The sequence below is a fragment of the Ambystoma mexicanum genome, chromosome 13 (genome assembly GCF_040938575.1).
Source record: "Ambystoma mexicanum isolate Mex_15411 chromosome 13, UKY_AmexF1_1, whole genome shotgun sequence".
Lineage (NCBI taxonomy): Eukaryota > Metazoa > Chordata > Amphibia > Caudata > Ambystomatidae > Ambystoma > Ambystoma mexicanum.
The window spans coordinates 114,752,509-114,774,888 of NC_090938.1; the positions used below are offsets into that span (position 1 = coordinate 114,752,509).

General features: G+C 46.2%; 1 protein-coding gene across 2 annotated transcripts in view; it reads right to left on the reverse strand.

The window, feature by feature from the left end:
- Positions 1-17,619, reverse strand: part of SIKE1 (suppressor of IKBKE 1) — a gene marked incomplete at its 5' end in the record, with an annotated part of 135,870 nt that extends 118,251 nt beyond the window's left edge. For both annotated transcript variants that reach the window (XM_069633413.1, XM_069633414.1), the window contains 2 exon segments: positions 7,251-7,356; positions 17,459-17,619. In XM_069633413.1, coding sequence (XP_069489514.1) covers positions 7,251-7,356; positions 17,459-17,619 — 267 coding nt within the window.
- Positions 17,620-22,380: the final 4,761 nt, after the last annotated feature.

The following is a 22,380-nucleotide window of genomic DNA, read 5'->3' on the forward strand; positions in this document are numbered from 1 at the left end:
AAAGCATTTGATCATCGATGGGCGATGAGTCCCTGGGTTGAGCGACAGGAGCAGCATCCTAAAAACATTTCACATGGTCAGAGTCATGTAGAGGTGTAGAATGCCATGTGCCCTGATCATCTGCGTCCCAGTCAGGTAATCGGAGGCAGGGTCCTGAGCAGCATGGCTAGGGTTGGAGACATAGTAGATGACCTAGTCGGGGTCATCGGAGTCATCCAGAAAACATAGTATTGTACAAAAAGACTGTATCTAAACGGTCGCATGAACAAAAAGTTCTAATAAGTTCTAAAAATGCTACCAAAGGTTCGAACACCAAAAGTTCGAACCTTTGGTGGTAGCATTGCAGGTAAGTAAAAAGACTGTGGGGGCTGCCACCCCGCAACACCACGCTCACTATACTTTGTGGTATAGTGAGCTGGGTGTTGCGGGGGACATCCCTGCAGCACACCCGAAACAAAAACAAATTAAAACAAGGGCTGCGGGGGGGTGTCCCCTGCATCACCCCGTTCACTATACTGTGTGGTATAGTGAGCAGGGGTTGCAGGGAAACCTCTGCAGCCCCCGTAAAAGAAAAGAAAAAAAGTTAAGGACCCTGCAGCACCGGTTCCCGATCACGGAAGTGAAAGGGAACTGGCACCGCAGGGACTCAGCATGGAGAAAAAGGTAAGTGGGGTTTGTTTATGTTGGGGGTGTGGGTGGGGGTGTGTTGTGGGTGGAGTGTGTGTCATGGGTGGGTGAAGATGGGGGTGTGGGTGTGTACATGTGTTTGCATGAGAGAGGTGCAAACTTATGGTGGTTCGCACCTTTCTCATGCAAACATTCCAGCCGTGGCAAAATCAGCCGCAGTCGGACCACGTAGGTCCCAGAAACACACCCATCTGGGGATCCTGAGGACGGTGGTGTTCTGAGGAAAAAAACTGTGCACCTGATGAGTCTATGAGACTTCAGAGGAACAGGACAGGAATCAACAGGCCTATGGTATTTGAGAATTTCATCAAACAGGCCTGATAAATTAGTAAACTCTGCCATTTTGTCATTACAGGCCTTAAATGTATCTCTGGTCCACCCAGAGGAGCCTGAATCATCAGGAGGAGGAAAGGGCTGGGCAGTTGGAGCTGGGTCCTGCTGCAGGGACCTGGAAAGAGGAGGAGAGGCCTTTTGGGGTCCGAAACATGTGAAAAGGCTTAGAAAGCTTCGGGAGCGTTTGACGAGTGCACCCTCTTCGGCAAGTCTTTCAATGACACCGCATAGAGGGCTGGTGATTTAGAAGGAGGGCCCGCTGGAACAGAAGACTTATCGCCATGCATAGGCCTCGATAGCGGGTGCACAGAGGGTGTCGAACCTCAAGGTTCAGAGAGCCCTGCTGAGTTTTTTGACTGGCCTGTGGTCTTCAACGGCTTTTTCGGCAGATCTGTTGAGGAAAGCGTAGGGGTTGTGTGCTTATGAGCAGGTGGTGCATGTGTGCCCCTGACGCAAGTGTGGGACTTACCCATCCCACTGCCGGTGGCATGATTGTCGGGACACGTGGGAACGTGAGGGTTCCACCGGTATGTCAACGGCCTCCGAATCGGAGCCGTGGCTCAGACAGACTCCTCATCGAAGGCGACGGTGGGTGAGTGACTTTCGGCCTGCATGGCGTAGGCCCCCCACCGCTTTGTGATTCTAAGCAGATTCACAAGCATCAGAAAAGATAGCTATGCAAGTAATCAGGCAGTATAGCGCCAGCAGATGGTGCCCTCGTGGTGGACCAACGCGGGTCTCTACAACAAGGAATGGGGGTGCTTTTTAAGCATAGGGATACGCCTAGATGTATAGTTGAACACAGGAGATTCAAACCAGGAACAATCATAAGCCGGTGTGAGCATCAGAAACGGCAGGCCGGGCTGACCTTTTTGCATTGTAATGGCGGAGACACATCCGGTGCCAAGGGGAGGGAGGAGAAAAGCAGTCACTTCGCAGTTTCACCAGCTGAGAGCGGCAAAGACATCAATTACAGGCTTTTGCATCTGGCCTTCGCAGGCGGCTGGGCGCGCCTTCCAGCTTGTGGGGGGCTATGACGATGGGCAGAAAAATGACTCATGTTGCAGAAACAGACAAGTCAATGACAATTCGACGATCTTGACTCATGTGGGCCAGCAGTTTCTCTAGAATCGGTATTACACTGAAGGGCTTCAGGATACAGACTCTGGAAGTTGGAAAAGAATACTGTGTCACCCTTACCTCGACAAGACCTCCAGAGATGTGCTTTGACTAAGGGATCCAGAACCACGGAAATGTGAGGAACGTACAGGATCTTCCATAACAGATGATCTGACCATGCACTTTGAAACTTTGCCTCAGGGTGACAATACTAACAGATCTGCACAGAGCCATATGAATACTCACTACACCTGTTCAGGTCCTCGCGCCCCTCACCTCATCTACTATTAAGGTGAAGTATCCATACTGATTTGATGTGTTTTCCAACCATGAGGGCTAGAGTAGTGTGCAAGCTGCGCAATTACATAATTCTCAATGGCTGTTGCTAAAAACGACAGACACCTGCCACAGGAAGAGATGGCGCGGTAGATTCCAGAGACACGATTATTTAAATCTGCAACCAACGTAGATGAGGAAGCGCCTCATACATATGCTTGAAAGACACCCATCAGAGAAGAAAGTGACCTGCTATGTTCCCATCCTAAAGGACATAACTGCATCAAGTTTGCAATCAACGTGGATGAGATGATATGATATGATATGGTATGGTATTTGTAACGCGCCTATACACAAGTGTTTCAAGGCGCGACGAGGCAGGGAGGGAGGGAAACAAGGGGAAGACAGACAAACGATCCTACTAGGCCAGGTGTCATTCAGATCGCGCAAGTGCAGAGGTAAGGGGAAAAGGAGGAAGTGCAGGGGGAGGAGGTGGGGGGGAAGTGCAGAACAAGGTAAGTAGCGTAAAAAAATAATAATTAAAAAATAATAAATAAAAAGGGCCAGCTGGTGGCAAGTGCGAGGTAAGTGCAGAGCAAGTGCTGGGAAGGGGGCTGTAGGGTACAGTGACAGTCCCACAGTGCAGGGGGAGCCAGGGAGGCAGTGCAAGTGGAGAGTGGCTGGGCCCTGGACCGAGGTTGCTGAGAGTGGCCCAGATGCAGGTTTAGTGCTGAATTCAGTGGGGAGTTAAGCAGGTTTAGCAGGGGAGAGGGAGAGAGAAGGCAGAAGCGAAGAGGAAGGTTTTGGAGGTGCTTCCGGAACCGGAGATGGTTCTCCTCAAGTTTCAGGGAGGCAGGAAGGCTGTTCCATAGGGAGGCCCCTGCTGCGGAGAGAGATCTACCCCCAGCTCGTTGCTTCGAGAAGCGGCTGACCATGAGGGAGTTGGAGACGGATGAGCGAAGGGCTCGTGAAGGAAGATATTTAGGAAGAGAGAGTTGAAGGTATTTAGGTCCCAGGCCCCAGAAGGCCTTGTGGACAATGCAGAGGGTTTTGAACTTAATCCTCGCAGCCACTGGGAGCCAGTGAAGGGATTTCAGTCCTGGAGAGATACGGTCCCTGGGCTTGAGGCCAAGGACAAGTCTCGCAGTTCTGTTCTTGATAAGTTGCAGAGGGCGGAGAGTGGAGGCAGGCAGATTAAGATAGAGGCTGTTACAGTAGTCCAGCCTTGAGAGAACCAGGGCTCGGGAGACAGTGAGCTTCTGGAGGAAGGAGAGGAAGGGAAGAATACCTCTGAGGAGGTGCAGCTGGTAGTGTGACTTCTTAGAGACGTCAGATATATGAGGAGAGAAGGAGAGTGTGGAGTCGAAGATGACCCCGAGGTTTTTAGCCTTGCAGGTAGGGGCAGGAAGGGGGCCAAGGGAGGCCGGCCAGAGAGCTGCAGGGAAGGAGGGAGTGGGTGTGCCGATGAGTAGAATCTCAGTCTTACTGGCGTTGAGGCAGAGGTCATTGGCGGCACACCATACCTGGATAGCAGACAGACAGTCGGAGATGAGGGAAGGAGAGGAGGAGGCCGAGGGTAGCCTGAAAATGAGCTGGGTATCGTCTGCATAGCACTGGAAGTAGGGGCAGAGAGCGGCGATGCGGTGGGCAAGGAGTGCCAGATACTGGTTGAAAAGCCAGGGAGAGAGGTTGGAACCCTGGGGGACACCACAGGTGGAGAAAAAGATGTCAGAGAGGAAGGAGCCCATTTGGACCTGGGAGGGTCGACCGGAAAGGAAAGAAGTCAGCCATGCCAGAGCCTGACCAGTGATACCCAGGTTATCACGGAGACAGTTGAGCAGGATGGCAGGTTGACAGTGTCAAAGGCAGAGGAGAGATCGAGCAGAATGAGAACACAGGGAGTGTTGGAATCGAGGTTCAGGAGCAGGTCCTCACGGATGTTCAGGAGAGCAGTTTCCGTGCTTCTGGCCGCTCTGAAGTCGGATTGATGGTCATGAAGATTACCAACAGATTCAGCATGGAGGTTAAGCTGGGAAATGGCCAGTTTCTCCAGGAGCTTAACCAGGAAGGGAGTAATGGAGATTGGGCGATAATTGGCCGGGCAGGAGGGGTCGGAAGAGGGTTTCTTGAGGAGGGGGTGCACAAGGGAGTGCTTGAGGGGGGGATGGGAAGACTCCAGAGGCGAATGAGTGGTTGCAAAAGTCAGCCAGGGCAGGAGCCAGGGAGTCGATGTGGTCCTTGATGGTTTTGGAGGAACAGGGGTGAACCTGTTTAGACGAGGCTTTCATAGATCGGACTTGTCTGGAAACCTCATCAGTAGAAAAAGGTGGAAAAGCAGAGAAGGAGGGCGGAGGGGCGGCTGCAAGAGAGCAAGAGGAAGAGCCGGGAAGAGAGGGAGGGGGGAGAGAGGAGGAGAGCGAGGACAGGATGTCCTGAGTTTTTGAGATGAAGTGCGAGGCCAGTGCAGTGCAGAGGGCCTGGGAGGGGACAGGAGAGGTAGAGACTGCAGCAGGGTTGGCCAGCTCCTTGCAGATTTTAAAGAGTTCGGCCGAGTTGTTAGATGCCTCAGAGATGCAGGCTTGGATAAGGGCTCTCTTCTTGGTGAGAACGGAGAGCCGGTATTGCCTTTGGAGCAGGCGACAGGCCAGTTTGTCAGAGGATGAACATGAAGCACGCCATTTCCTCTCTGCCACCCTGCACTTGCGTTTTAGGGTGACGAGATCCGAGTCATACCAGGAGTTACATTTGGCTTTGGGCTTCAGGCGGATTCTCATGACGGGGGCAAGGATATCGAGAGTATCAGATATAGAGGAATAGAGCATGGAGAGAGCTGTGTCAGGGTGGGCGTATGTCTCCAATGGCATTACACATGAGCATGCAATGTCCATTGTGCGTATTGGTAGCAACGTCAGTAGTTCTGAAAAGGGAGGAAGGCTGTTTGAGTGATTCTATTGGCCTAGAGTGCCTATATAAAATAACTCTTCCTACACAGTATGTTATACAGAAATAAAAAATGTGTTCAAGGAGCTTACTGAGAAGATCCTATTTGACCTCTGCAGGGCATAGAGATATCCAAAGGTTATACCAAAGATACTCTATTTCCCTCTATCCTAATATTACATAAAATCAAATGAGACTCAATAGGAATCCCAGATCAGTATTGCCCTCCAGGGACAACCCGTTGAATATGGATATCCTGATCATGGAAAATTAACTGAGATCGTGGTATGGATGGAGCAGAACTAAGGTAAGCTTACTATATGACTTTGGAATTAAAATAAAGCACTCTGTTGTGGCTGTATATCCTTTGTCCCTTATAGATTGGGTGCTTCAGACAGCATGAAGTCGTTTTGGCTGTGCATTACAGTGGCAACAGAATGAGACACAAGGTGGTTCAGAAACTGTGTTGACCTTGCCGTCCTGATGAAGGTGGTATAGTTTGATATTTTTCACTGAAACCAGTTGACTTACAATGCAGATGTACAAGGGTTTGCCGTACACCATCTAGGATAAATATGGGTTCACATTTATTGAAAGTGAAGGTTTTCCTCACTTATGTTCTTTTGTCAGATTATTCATTTGACATAAGGAATTAAAAACATAGGGTATACATGTATTAGACGCTGTGGATTAGGTTCACACAGCAGTCTTACCCTATTCTAGGAGGTATATAATTGTATAATTTTTTTGTTTGGTGTTCGGACAGTTAGTAATAAAGATTTTGAAGAGAATAGTTCCAAATCCTTTTTAATGGTCTTTTTGAGTGGTTTACTATGCATAACAATAGATAGGGGGAGTCTCTCCTATCATTCCCCTAGATAAGTGTCTCATCACCGCTGTCTAGGGTCAGTATACCACTAGATAGGGATACTTATCTTTGTAAAGGACATTTACCTAGGCATTCCAGACTTGCAAAGAGATTGCGAATACTCTCTCCAGAGTGTTTTCACAATGTTTCCTTGGGCATTTGAGAGAAAGAGGTTTTGCCCAACAGGCATTTGGCTTGTTAAAAAATACATTTAGAGACAGCTTTGAACTGAAGTTATCACATGAAATGTTGAACATTGTACCTTTTAATGTAACATAGGGCGCATTAATGTTGAATCCTCAATTACTTGCTCTTTTCCTGCTACACAAGCATCTGGTTAACGTCACCATTTGCTTTAAGGTCTATAGAGTACAAACCACGGCACACGTCTTCGTCCCTCCATCTCCTGATCCCTTTGGCCTCACAGCTGCCACACACCTAAACCTCAAGATTCTTCAAATAAGAGAAACGGGATTTAAAAAAAAAAAAACTTTAATATTTAGGGAGCTTGTACTTTCATGACGGCATCAAACAGGCAAAAATGGAAAAAAAAGGTTCTTCCTGCATCTGTAAAAGAGACTCAAGAAGGAAGGGGCGTAAAGTCCAATCATCTTCTCGCCACCAGTCTGATATTCCTCTACTCAGGCTATAACACTCCTTTTCTTTGTCAAAAAGTCTCCTCTCTGATCACTGATTGGACAGTCAATTCTGAAACAAGCAAAGCACCAAGTCTGTTTAACAATAAAGAATATGCCTACTGATATATCAGATGCCCAAAAGCATGTTGCATAGATTAACCAACAGTTTGTATGGGACCTAAACTGCTAATATGGAGCTGAGAAGAAGAGTACACATCTTCCTTTACATTATGCCACAATTTGCTTATTCTATGAGAATGCAAGATTAATCATCTTAGCCAATCAATCATTTGTTCTTCTGTTTACCCCTGGCATTCTTTGAAGTTTGCTTTGTTATTCTATTTGCATTGACTAATGAAAAAGGAAATGTTGGGAGTGGAATGGCTTACCTCTGTTTTCATTTTGTAGGTCCCGGATCTGCGTGTTCTCTTGCGTTAACAGGATGTGGGGCTTGTACTTTGACATGTCTTTAAGATCAGGTACATCTTCTTGGTACTGCCAAAATAAACACAAACTATTCCATTAAATCAGTTAATATGTTGCAATTAGGTGAAGGATGAATCACTGTAGCTTTTCAAATAATAAGCCATGTTTCAGTTACATCTCTCCTTGGTGAAAGATAGGAATTCCTGGGATACTAAAAACTAAGCAGATTTGTTGTCCGAGCAGAACGTACAGCTCCTCTTATCATGGCTGTGATAACTTCGAACTAGTCTGAAGAAGCAGAATTTTTTTACCAAAAGGCCTGCAACTTTATTGAGCCATGCAGCTGGTTATACTCAATCTTACAATCAAAAAAGGCACACATGTAATAAAATGATATGAAGATGGTGGTGTTGAATCAGAACAATCTAGCTCCCTTCTGCCCCCTATCCCCCACTAAAAAAAAGAAAATTGGCAAAACGACTGTAGCGAAAAAACCCTAGTAAAAATACCTGCAGTGAAAACAGCCGCGGCAAAAACACATGAAACCTGATTATCATCACTGCTATTGCTGAAAGCATTGGTGGTCCATGAATATTCAAGACATATAAAGGAAACAAGCCTAAAACTAAGTTAATCACATTAGTGTGCCCAACATATTACAAATATAGATGTTGCTTTCAGCAAACAAACAAGCAGTATATACAAAGTTTCACAGAGGAGCAAATCAAACATAACTACAGATCCAAAAATCTTCCCCTAATCTGTTCAAATAAGTTCATTTTCTCACCCCTTCCATTTGAAGGATAATTCTCTCAATTTTTGACACTTGTCTCAGATCAGATAACCATTCTAACACCTCAGGTAATTCTCACTTTTCTACTTTCTAAGGATTATTTTTTTGCAGCGTTTGCTGCCCTGAAAAACCAGCAACGTTGAGGGAAAGCGAGATCTTCCATCAAGTCGTCCTCACCCATTATTAAACCTGCATAGTCATAGTCTTCATTCGGCATAAGGACCTTATTTATTCTTGATGTGACCTCCCTCCAGAAGCTCCTTAACTTGTAGCAATCACAAATCATATGTTCAAAGGCTCTCCTGCCATGCTTACAACCTCCAACAGGCCTCTGAATCAAGTAGACCTCTTGCAAATCATTTTTGCGGCATCCAAAATACTCTGTTTAGTATTTTGATTTGGGTACTTCTTTCACCCAGGTTCAAAGATGTACAAGCCATATTCTTGCACAAATTCCCCCACCTGCTGTCATCATCTCTGATCCTAGTGCATCTGACCATTTGTCCAATAAATCTTTATTTGGCTCCATATACTGTTCCAAACAGTTGTACACCTTAGAGGCCAGGTGACGACCTGATGTATATTCTCTTAACCAGATATACCACCCTTTGCTGGGCTCTGGCACCTTGTTCATCAGAGCTTTCTTCAGCCTTTTATATTCCCCCAGTGTGCAATCTTTTAAACCTTTTTCTGAAGTTAATCGCTTAAAGCTGATCAATTTTTTGCCCTCAACAAGATCTTCCAGCCACTGTATACCACCCAGTAGCCAGTTTGGCCAGAGTAGAGATTTCCCTTCCAGTTTTATGTCAGGATTCAACCAGATTGAAGTAATACTGTTGCCCACCACATCCTTTTTGCTCTTCCTCAGAAGATCTTTCCAGCAAGCCCTTATAAATGTAGTTGGGGGAAAAGGTTTACAACCTGCCCCATCCGCTGACGTCAGAATTGCTCTAGGGGATAATGGAGAAGATCTACTCGCCTCAGCTTGTGTCCATGAACTTTCTATGAATGGAACCAAATGTCGAGCACCAAACGCCAGATGATAGTTTTCAAAATCCGGAACATCGAGACCACCTCTTCCCTGGGACAATTGTAGGTTCCAAAGTTTTAACCGCGGCTGTTGACCCTCCCACAGGAAGGTTTGGATCAAGCTCTCAATCTTCCTTATGTAGCTCTTTTTGACCTGCAAGAGGATCCTACTTAGAACATAATTAATTTGCGGTGTTGACATTTTAATTGCATTCACTCTCCCCCAGAGACTCAATCTCAGCTCATTCCATCTTTTTAAATCTGCCTCCAAGTTTTGGGTAACATATGATGGATTGGCCACCATCATTTTAGTCACATTGTTTGTCAACCAGACACCAAGGTAGTGCATCTCGTCAGGACACCAATTGAAACCATAGGCTCTCAATTTCAGGTTTGAACAGGTATTTGATGCTGGCAATGCTTTGGATTTCATCCAGTTGATCTTGTACCCCGAGATCCTGTGAAAGATGTCAATTTGGTCAATTAGCGCCAGAACAGAAGACTCAATGTTTTGCAAGGCCAACAGCATATAATCGGCTTATAGCCAAACTTTCTGACAGGCTTCACCATAATGTACTCCTTCAATTAACCTGTCGTCTCTTATTTTCACAGCTAGGAGGTTCATTGCGATGACAAATAAAATGGGCGAGAGGGGGCAGCCTTGTCCTGTACCCCTCTTAAGCTCAAATTCCTCTGAAACAAGGCCATTTGTGTTTACGCTAGCAGTTGGAGACGGAGACGGAGACGAATACAAGAACCTGATCCATTCTATCATATTTTTTCCAAAACCTTCTAATGCTGCCAAAAGGTACACCCACTCCATCTGGTCGAAGGCTTTCTGTCACAGGTTTCCCCCCTTCTCACCTGTTGCTGTTGTTTACTGGAGCTCCTTGAAGGAGTTTTCTTGGGTACAGTCCAGGTCTTGTACAGCCCGTGTGGGCTTCTTCGGGTTCCAGCGTGTGATCGGCGCTTTGACTCCTGGACCGTTCAGTATGTCTGGGAAATTCAGGAAATGATGATGTTTAGTCGAGATGGGTACACGGGGGTCCAGGATACAGGAGGTAAGGAAAGGAAGGGACTGAAGGAGGAAGAACGAAGGGTCCAGGAACCGGGAACAGGTAGTCAGCGAGAGCGAACTACGGCAACGCACGTCTAGCCACTGCAAGCGGTAGCGTTGAGATGCGCGGGCCCGCTGGGGCGTGGCTTCTTTATAGAGTGTGCTACGTCTGACGCGGAAGCTGGTAAACAACGTTCCGTGTCCGTCAGCCATGATGGTAGTACTGCTGAGTGCAGGCCTCGATGTGTCAGGGACCAGGAAGTCCAAAAGGGACGCATCCGACGGTTCATGACACTTTCTCTGCATCCAACGATAACACCACCACCTCCTTCAGATGTTCCCTGCTTACGTACAAAGTCAACAGTAATCTCCTCATATTCTCAGAGGCATGCCTCCTTTTACAAAGCCTGCTTGACTTTGATCTATAATATCAGGTAACAAGTTCTCTATCCTTAAAGCTAAGGCTTTCGCAAAGATTTTATTGTCTATATTTATCAAACTTATGGGCCTATAACTGCTGGTTTTAACTAAAGATTTCCCCTCCCAGGAACAGGGATATAGAGGCATGTCTAGTTTTCGCCGGAAGCCAACCATCAATCAATGAAGAGCGAAGCATGGCCAGCTTAAGATTGAAGACCTTGTCTGGAAACATTGTATACAGTTCGGCAGGCAGACCATACGACCCTGGGCATTTGCCTGAATTTAAAACACTTGCTGCTCTTTTAAGCACCTCCACACTCAAGTCCTTCTGAAGGCATTCTCTGCACTTGGTTGTACATAAAAAATTCTAAAGACAATCTACAAAGTGCCTCACTTCCTCATGACTCACATGCACCTCAGAGGAGTATAGGTTGGAATAATATTCTTTGAATGTTTCATTAATTTCAATAGGCTCATAGGTCATAATCCCATCTCTGTTTTCCATTGCACTGATGGTCCTTTCACTCTCCATCACACGTAAACAATGAGCCGGAAGCCAATCACACTTTTCTCCTTTTTCGTAATACTTGCATCTCGTTCTGAAAAGGAGTCTTTCTGCCCTTGTTGCAAGTAAATCTTCTAGCTTTTCTTTTTTCTTTTAAATTAAATTGAAAGAGCTCACAGTGTATGTTTGCATATTTCGTTTTTCAAGCTCCGCAATTTCCTCATTTAGGCTCTTAATATCATTTTCTTTCTCCCTTTTCTTTTTGTTTGAGAGGCCTATCAGCATTCTTCTGATGTAGGACTTGAACGCCTCCCACACAAATTCCACTTTCACTTTCCAGTCCAATTGTCTACCACAAAAAGCCTTGCTTCTTTCACTATTTTGTCCAGGATTTCAATGTCATCAAGAAGAGTTACGGTCATTCTCCAAATATGCAATTTAGGTAATGGAAAGCACAATTTCAATTCTGGAGTGATTGGTCCATGATCCAAGATCATGATGCCTTTTATATCACCACAAATGAAGCCCTGCATGCATAGACCTGAAGTCAAGAGTAGGTCAATCCTCGACTCCATTTTATGTCTGGCTGAAAAAAAAGTATATTGTCTGGTCTGAGTAAAGGATTATGTAGTCTCCACATAAAGATTCCACTCTGCCATACATTTCTTCAAGGCCTCCCGTTTCAGCTTGCTTTCATTGCTCATAGTGCCCCCCACTCTTATCCAACTGTGGATCTAGGGTAACATTGAAATCTCCCCTCACAATGACATTTTTTTCATTGACATATATATTACATATACAGTAGGTTACATTTTGAATTTTCAAATTGACACACACAATTCTACCCTTCTTATCCCTTTCATAACTTATTTCAGGAATTGGAAGATTCTTTTTAATCAAGGTACATACACCTCTTGTACTCGACATGAAAGCAGAGCAAAACACATTACCAACCCATTCTCGTTTTCACTTTTCTGCATCTGCCTCCAATAAATGTGTTTCCTGAAGCAGGGCAACATTCGCCCCTAATTCAAGCCTATTCAAAATCATTTTCCTCTTATTCACACAGTTCGCTCCATTAACATTCCAGGAAATTACCTGTAAACTCTTCTTATAATAAGTTGCCATGAGTGCACCGTTAAGCACCCCCGCCCCTGTGATACCTAGAGAATCGTTACACCCACCACTAAGAATAAAAAAAAAAAAACTAACACAAACAATTTCCTAGGTTTTGTCCAACCCAAATCACTGGAACCTCCCTTCCACAATCACGAAGAGATAAACACCACCCCACTCCCTCCCATAATTCCACATTCAGTCAAATACCTATTTAACCTAATTTAATATTATGTATAAACCCTTCTTATATCCCTATTCTTTAGTTTACAAATTAATTCAAATTCACCCCGCAGTCTCCCTAACAAACTTATAACAGTCAAGATGGCAAGCCGACCCCTTACAAAGATAAAAATCATCCAAATGTATGCCCAATGTACCTGGAACCTCGTAACGAAATCCTTGATCGCTAAATCCACATTCTTAATAAACCTAAAGATGATCCAATCAATCTTTTCTTTCAGAGAATCGTCTCTCTTCTACCACATGTGATGAATGTGACAATGTCATCACTTCTTTCCCGGGGATGGCCTTTCCCCGTGTGATCAGGGATGGCAGTCGCTACCTGATCCTGACCCTATGGGGCAGCTATATGAGAGAGGACCACAAGGGAGTATGACACAGCATTGTCAGATGAAAGCGCATACCCCCCTTTCCCCTTTCAGGAAAGTCCCCTCCATACCTCAAGTCTTTATGGCTTACTGTGATTGTTCTCCCCAAATCTCCATCAAAACCTTTGACAGTTTTCAGTATCCAATGAATAAGCCTCCAAGAAGTAACCATCAACCCCATATGCATAGAAATACTGGAACGAGGAGGCTGGATGGAGTAATGAAGATCAATAAGTCCGCGAAGCACATTACACACTTTAGTGTTTGCAGCCCTGTATAGATCCCGGGACATTTAAAAATCCCAACCAACATGGCGAAAGGAGACGCTGCCTCCCCAGGAGTGAACTGCGATGCCAAAGGGAAGGAAGTATCCACTGAGGCAATAAAGAACGTTGGTTGTGCAATTGATTCATTGTGTTGGTGAAGAGCAACCTAGGGAAGGGAGCCATCCCCTGGAACTGTGAACTCTTGTGTTGGAGTTACATTTTTAATTTGAACTTGAACATTTGTGCAGTTTCAGGCCCAGAGACAACATCCTGATCACATTAGTATTCCTTTTGGAGTGTGAGGGCTAGGATAGTATTTGGAACACAGGAAATTTTGCTTTGGATATCTTGACACGGGACATGCCGTTAGTTTTTAGCTAAGGACATCGAGGCATCTTCCAACCCCTTTCATTTTGAATAAAAGTGTATAGCCAAAACTATGAGCTCTCTTATTCCTGGATCCTCTCACACACTACTCCAAAATCTGTAAGCAAATCATCTTTAACCGCATTTTCACCTTCAGTGGGGAACCACTACAATCTGGATGCAGGAGCAAGCACTCTGCCAAAACAGCACTCACTAATAACTCAACGTTCCGACTACATCCCAATACTAGCACATCGCTTTGCAGGCTTTAGATATCACTCCCTCCACCAAACCCTCTCCTCCCTTAGATTAAATAATGTCATACATGGGTTGCTTCCTCCCTTTACAACCACTAATTCTCCATCTCCTGCAAATTAAACGTCTCCTCCCCCAAGCCCTTTACATGTGTGCATCTCCGCCCCCACCCCCCCAAGGATGTACTCTTGGCTTAGTCCTCTTTACACTATACACCACCTCCCAGGGAAGGCTCATCACCTCCTTCGGCTTTCACTAGAGCCTCTTTGCAAATGACACCCAGATCCTCTTCTCCTTTCCATACTTAACCCCAGCTATCTCTCTAAACATCGCCAACTGCCACACAGTCCTCCGTCATGGGAGGGAATTACAGTGCCTGATGCTGAATTGTTCCAAAACAGAAATTATATTTCTCTCCAACTTCAATGGTAATTCTACTCTCCCGTTATCTTCCTATTGGACAGCCATCATGCAAGTCTCACAGTCTAGGGGGACCTCTTTGACCGAAACCTGAGACTCCATCAGTTCATTAAGACCTGCGCCAGGGCTAAGAGTGAATCTCCTCAACATTGGATAAATTGGCCTCCATCTCACCTACCACTCTGCCAAAACGCTAATCACAAGTCTTGTTGCAGGGTTTGACCCCTACAGGCCTGAATATATCAATGTTGGCTTTGTGACGTTACACTCCATAAAAGACAAAGCATTAAATGAGTCAACCTCTCCACCTGACATTACCTCTTCAAAGGGGAATGCTCTGTATATGCCTTCAAAAGCTGGCCGCACATTACGTTTGCCCAACAAACGTTTGCCCATGGCAGTCGTGGTCATACGTAAACTAGATTTTTACCAAATGGAACTTGTGAAAGGATGCTGTGCACACTAACCAAATCACACTATGGAAAAATATGCATCCATTCTTAAAGCTTGCGCGGTCCCCAATCGGTCAATAAAATCCTGAAAACTAGGCCCCACTCAGACAATTACTTGCCAATCAGCATACCATTAGCCAAGAGAACACCCCATCCCACCACGTCTACACTATTCCCAGAATGGACTGTGCCTCAAAGTCCTACTGCAGGTTCAAACTGATAACATCCAATTCAGCCAACAAAGGCTGCTTTTCTCAAGAGGCTAAGGAATTGGTGTCAAGAAACCCGTGGAGACCGTCTGCACAAAAAACGTGTGTGTTGGTGAGCAGGAACATCAATCACCCGAAGACCGACATCTTCCATCTATTGGCCCAACAAGTGCTCTTGGCAGCCATAAGGCATAGTTGCACACCAGAAAACCACAAAGTAAATAAATAAATGTCTTGGCACATATTCCCTGCGGTATCACAAGTAATTTAAAATGACTTGCAAAGGGCTAAAGCACATGTGGTTATCGGAACTCTGCCCAGTCCTGTAACATCCGAAGAAACTGGTTAAACTGTAATTTGATATTTCATTAGCAAACTATTTGACTCAACAAGTTACACTCAGTATATTAGGTAGTCCTGTATATTCCATGCATTTCTAAGGTTTCGAAATTAAGATTCGATGAGCAGGAGCTAAAACCAGCTCCTGGGTGCCAGCCATCACCCAGTAGGCAGAAGCTACCACTGGGGAACCAGCAGTGAGTACCCAGTGCACCGCAAATCTAACTTCAACATGAAATGCACACTAACTTTCTGTAAAATAAATGTTTAAAAAAGTGTACTAAGTATATTCGAATTCTTCTTTACTAATGTTCTAAAATACTCAAAGTGTCATGCCTGCGCCATGGGCGCATACATTGGCGATCTAAATGGACTAATTAGTATTCATTTATCTGTGGAAAACTCTTGGATCAACCGATATTCACTTCTTGGACTTTATTTCCCATTTGCGAAACTACACTTACCACAATGCACTTGACTATAACCATCTATTCCTAGCCCTTCTTATTCGTCATCTTGGGAACTACAATCCCCAGAAGCCTTAGGGATTTGCTCTGCTTCCACCAGCTCAGGAACAGAGAGGGAGGTGGCTGATTGTCTGCAGGTGTGCTTAGCCAGGTGCGACCAATTAGCCTGCCTCTGGTGCTGGGCGAGGCAGTATAAAAGCTGCTGCATGCAGGGGCTCAGTCTCTTGCATTAAGAGTCCTTCCAGCACCTTTTTGCTTCGAGCGACGTATCTTTGTATGCGGTTCCTCTGCATAGCAGCCGATCACGCTGCGCTGATACCTTCCGTCCTTGCCTTCCAGGATCCAGCCTTGCAGCCGATCACGCTCTGCTGCTACCTTCCGTCCTTGCCTTCCAGGCTCCAGCCAAGCAGCCGATTACGCTCCGCTGCTACCTTCCGCCATTGCCTTCCAGGCTCCTGCCTTGCAGCCGATCACGCTCCGCTGCTACCTCTTCCACCATTGCCTCCCAGGCTCCTGCCCTACAGCAGATCACGCTCCACTGCCTTCAACCTACAGTCTTCGTCCGCTGGGCTTCCAGTCTAGCAGCCTTCCACAGTCCTCCTGCAGCCTTTTACAGTCAGCGGCCCTACTCCTCTGGGCTTACTCCTTGCTGCCTGGCCTTCTGGGCTCCTTGCCGTGCAGCTTGCTTCACTCCGCTGCCCTAAGCCCTTTCCCTCGGGGCTTCCTTCCTTACAGCCTTGCTCCTTTTGGGCTTGCCCATTGATTCCCTGCTTTTCTGAGCTTTCTACCTTGTACCCTACCGTCCTCTGCTATCCACAATAGTTTACCTTCATTATTTACTTTCTGTTATTACAGTTCCTCTGTTTCCTGACTGCTGCTCCCTTGCCTTCTTCCTTGTTTTCAACCCTCAGTTCTTTCTCCCTATCCAATCCCGTTATACAGCTTTCCCTTCATTTTCTTCTGCTAGTTTGCTATTCCATTTCTTTTTCCCTGGAGTTACCCGTTAGTGTCTTCTCTTGTACTGTTTGTAGTCTCTTTGTACAGAGCTTGTCTGTTGGTTTCCGTCAGACAACCTCTGCCCCTTCCCTTGTCTAGTTTCTATGTTACAGACACCCATAGCTGCTGTTCCAAGCCATGAGCAAAGAGCGTGGGCCTCTGTTATATAGCAAACTGTGCAGAAGGTTAGAGTTTTTCTAATGTTCGTGGAATACTTTTTTCCTATATTTGCATACACCCCTAGAGGAAATCTATCCTGTACCTTTTCCCTTACTACACTTGCCTACTCTTCGCTCTCCTTTCTTTCAGCTGTGTGTGAACTATTCTGTCCACTTTACTTTGGCACAACCACCCAAATCCTTCCTGGGTGTCCTGTTCCACTCTTATTAGAGTGCCATCCTGGCACAAAGTTAACATTGCGTCTGCGTGTTTGTAAGGCACTGGTTGGCGTGGGGAGAAAAAGGTAACTCCTGGTAACTGTTGATTTCAAGCTAAGCAGGCTCTTGTAGGCTAGAAGCAGAAGATAAATAGCTACCAGCTATTTCGGACCCTGATTTTGAAACTTTCCAGCTTACAAATTGTCACTTGTTCAAGTGGTGAAATTTAGAAAATGTTCCCCAAATCATTCTTCAGTTCCACCTGCAGTGCCATCTCGAAGCAGCACTTAAATCCCATGACAAAAAGACCCTACTAATGCCCTTATGAAAAATCTCGGATATCTTCCTTTTGTATAATTCGTGCTGCAAGGCGTCCAGTGTACTAGGCGACAGTGCCCTCCTTGATCACTCCTCCCTGATATTAGCAGAAGAGGAAAATGACACGCACCCATTTTGTAAATAAGAAAAACATATTTAGGAGCACAACTCCTACCTTGTCGGGCAGATTAGTCCCCACGTCCTTCTTTGCTTCCATCCGCTTATGTAGAATTGTAGACTGGTCGATGAGAGATTCCGCTGCGTTATCATGATCTTTTAGTCTTTCAAGAAGTGTCTTGGCATCCGCTAGGATCCTTTCGATTGAGCAGGTCATGGCTGCAGAAAAACAAGGGCAATTCGAGAAGATTTTGGAGAGGTTATTAAACGTTAATGTACACAGTAGAAGGGCTCCTGTGAATATTCAAGATGGTTATGCACCGAGGAATGAAGCTCAGCAAGGCCTACTCCTAATGCAAGGAACAGCATCCTTACCTTTCAGGAAAAGCTTTGCATGTTTGAAACATTCCATAAAGAAGTTTGAGCGTCTGAACTAATGACAGTCATGATGCAAAACGTACACTCGCCACTAGCCATTCGCTAGGGATATTTGACTCTTGGGAGTAAGAAATGGTGTTCTGTGTGTCTATATAGAACTGAGGTGGTGAGTGACTTTATGGTTGGCTGGCACCTTGCAACTTGAATGGTTTCCCCAGACATAGTTGTATATCCCTCAAGAAAACTACTGCCGTCCACAAATTCTGTTTGAAATATTACAGATATATACGACATATGATAAGCATATGAAAGAAGCATAACACAAAAATAGATGCCAAGTATATGAATAACTGGGTGACGAATATTGAAATCTTAGGAATATGACTTTATGAGAGTGGGTTTGTCTGAATATGTTGTTAGTGTACAACAGTCCAGTAAGAATCTACAACACATTTCAAAACATCAATCTTTCGTTTTTACAATTGTCTACTACGGAGCTTGACATACCCAGTTTATATATGGTGGGTTATGATAGGTAAACTCAAAATGATGTTTACTAATTTGAGCCCAGTTGCTTTTACTCCATACCAAAGTCGTCAAGTAATTGCCATTACAGTACTACCTGTAAAGTGCTGTCAACAGTTTCTGGTGGCATTAACCAACCTGTGGAAACCTTTTGGTGAGCTAGGGGACACATCCATGCCCCACGACAGCAGCAGAATATGCTTCGCTCCATCAAAGCATGATTACATAAGCACAAGCAGTGCATGCGCCCATCAAAGCAACAGGGAGAACTGCTGGCGGCATTTGGATTTACTATGGTAGATGAGCAGGCACTTTCATGGCCGCATCTTCTTTCCCTTAATGCCCAAAAGAAGAGCAAGGAATCATCCATGGCAATGGGCAATCGATGCGTATCCTGGGATTATAAACCTCTTCCCCGATCAGACTCAGGTCTATTGTTTTTCAGAAGCGAGTCACCATCTGGTCTCTCTTGAGGGGCTGCAATTAAAGAACTGCTATCATGCATCATGCTATTTTTTTTTAAAACACATTTCTCAAAATTGGTACAATTGAGAATATGAAGAATAGAATATATATTAGCCTTCAAATGTAGCCCTCAAACCAATACGTCTGGGGAGTCATAGTAGACAGAATATTTGCAACTATATACTCTCCCTGTGATCATGTGAGCGGACAAGCGTGGGGCTGGATGAGGTGCAAGGACCACACGTGTGGGACTGGCAAGATAGTACTAATAGACACGAATGAAGAAAGATTCACACACCTCCATGCACGGGAGGACGAAAAGATGGGCTAGATTCATGGTGGCCCACTCACGCACGGGGGTAGAAAGTTCATGGGGGCCCACTCGTGCAGAGAGGGGGCGGCAAGATTAAGATTCATGGCGGACCACTCGCACAGAGGCGGGGCAGAAACACTCCTGGGGACCAACACGCAAGGGGTTTCGGGGGCCAGGGGGCAGAAACACTCCTGGGGAACCACGTGGTATCCGGTCACTCCATCGCAAAAAATCCTTTGAATGCATTTTTTTAAAATGGTAAAGGGTTTAGTTTAGTAAAAATGGGTTTTTAAGGTTAAAAAAAAGGGGGTTGGGGGAACCCCACCTAAAAAAAAAAAAAAAGTTAAAATGCATTCAATGGTATTTTTTTTCGATGCTTTTTGTGTCAATGGTATGGTTGTCGATGGTTTGGATGTCAATGGAATCACTAGGAACCGACCCACCAACGTGGGAGGCGCGGGGGGAGGGGGAGCAGAAACATTCCTGGGGACCGCGAGCGCGGCAGGGGGGGGCAGAAACATTCCTGGGGACCCATGCGCACGCAGCTGGGGCAGAAACATTGCTGGGGACCCACAGTGGGGGGAGGCAGAAACATTGCTGGGGACCCACGTGCACCCAGGGGGGGGGGTAGAAACATTCCCGGGACCCACGCACACCCGGGAGGGGGGGGGGGGGAAGGTAGAAACATTCCTGGGGACCCATGGGGGAGGGCAGAAACATTTCTGGGGACCCGGGGGGAGGGCAGAAACATTCCCGGGGAACCACACACACAGGGAGGGGGCAGAAACATTCCCAGAGACCCACATGCACGGGGGGGCAGAAACACTCTTGGGGATCCACACATGAAGGTAGGGCAGAAACATTTCTGGGGCCCCACACGCACAGGGGGGGGGGGGGCAGTAGAAACATTCCTGGGGACCCACACACGCAAGGGGGGGGGCAGGTCCCCTGCACAAGCAGGCAACCAAGGACTGGCCAGGGACAGCCAGTTCACCAACCAGCCTGCACAAAAGCACGAGAGGATCAGTCAGTTCAACCAGCCCGCACAAGCAAGGGCCAGACAGTTTGTCCACTAGCTCGCAAGTAAGGCAGCCAGGACTGGCCCGTTCATTAGCCAGCTCATGACCAAGGGAGGGCCAGTTGGCCAGTCCGTCAGCGAGGCAGGCAGGCAGGGCCAGCCAGCCCTGAGTGACAGAGGACCAGCCAGTTTACCATCCAGCCTGCGAGCAAGAACTGGCTGGTTCACCGCCAGCCTGTGCGCCAGCAATGGCTGGCCAGTCAGGCTGCCAGGTCGCGTAAGGGCCAGTGGTATGCCTGGGAGGGCTGGCCAGTTAGACTACCAGGCAGCCCATGTGCCATACACAAGCAAGGGAGGGGTGGTACATCATACAGCCCACGTGCCAGTGAGGCAGAGATGTTTTTTTAGCCAGCCCTCCTACTAGGGCGTGCCAATATGCATGCCTGCCTGCCTGCCTGCCCAAGAGGTGGGCCAGTTTATGATGAGCCCACATGCTAGGGGAGGAGAAAGAGGGGCCAGGTTAATGAGCCTACGTGCTGGAGGAGGGGCAGCTGAGCCCAGTTCCCGAAGAGGAAGGGCATGTTTCAGGCAATCTTAGAACTTTACCAGAAAGTAGCCATTACAAAGATTCACAGTAGCCAAGTCGGACAGGGGGTGAGGGGGTTGGATGCAGGGACGGGAAGGGGGGGGGGGGGTATGCCATATGATTCTTGGTTGTCAAGCCGAACCAAAAGTTCAGAGTTCTTCTGGACTTGAAGACATTGAATTGTTTCATAGTGACCAAGAATTTCAAAATGGAATGTCTTCAAAAGATCATTCGCTCATCCAGGAATTAGATTTTCTGGCGACAATGGACCTGAGAGACACATACTTCCAAATCCCAATCTGGAAACACCCTCAGAAATGTCTACTGTTCACCATTCGGATTAATCATTTGCAGTTCTGAGTTCGGCCTGAAGACAGCCCTAAACGTGTTCACCAAGGTCCTGGGCTGGTTGTGGCTTAGAGGTTGCAGCAATACCCAGTCATGCCTTGAGGAGCCCTGGAGTCTATCGGGTTCCTTATCAACCAGGAAAAGTCTCCTCTTCTTCCATCAAGGGACCAGATATTTATTGGGGCTCGTTTACTCACAGCAAAGAGGATAGTTCTCCCAGTCCACTCCTCTGTGCCTTGCTAGTCCAGGTTCAGGCACTGACCAGGACAAGCCTACAGGAATTCCTACAGATTCTGTGCCAAATGGCCTCCTGCATTTTCCTGGAGCCATTAATACATCTGCACATGATGCTGCTAATGTACCATGCGCATAAGAACTGGAAGAAGTACACCCTCAACTTCATAGCCGTTATTCCTGTCAAAGAAACCCAGAGTAAAGGTCTGGACTGGTGGCTCCACAATGACATGCTTTTTAGAGGGTTTCCACTCAAGTGGCCCTTGCTGACTGTAAAGACTGGCAGGGTATCTGTATTTCTGCCCACTATATGGGGTAGAGGGGCACAGCACCCCAGCCAAGGTTCTCTAATGATAGCTATGGAGGACGAGCAAGCAAAGCAGAGAATCAAGGTGATAACATAGTACTGTTATGAAAGGATCAACAGAGATATATATATACACACATACATACATGCATGCATGCATACATACATACATACATACATACATGCGCACACACTCGCTCGCCTGGCTTTTGGTACAATTGTATACAATCTTTTTTTGTTCAAACTGTACAAAATAAAGTTTACAGGTTGATGGCTTAACGTAATAAGCAATGATCATTACAGACGTTAGTCCGGGCATATTGGTTACAAAACAAAGATGGTTGTTCCATTGATGTGCATACAGAAATGTATTTGTGTTGCAATTACAAACAGACAAAAAAATAATTACTTATTTGGCATGTGCAAGTTCTCGGGTGGTCTGGTCTTCAGCTTTCTGGCCCTCAGAACTTGGTCCCCTCCCCTGCCTTCTCTTCTTAAAAATCTATGCGTGAAGTTCTCGGCCTCACTATCTATACACAAGCAGATTGGCGAAATGCACTAATCAGTTCACTTTAAGCTATGGACTCTTCGCAAGGTCTTGCCCCATCTCCCTTCTTCTCTTCGTCCTGTGGTAGTTTCTTGTCTCACTTAGGGTTCACTTGATTACTGTAATGCTTTGTTTCTGGCACAGCTGACATTTCTTCTCCAACGGTTGCAAGTGCTCCAGAACTCAGCCACCAGATAGGCCATTGGTGCTGCCCACTGGTCTTCAGCCTCTGTGATCCTTAACTCTTTGCACTGGTTTC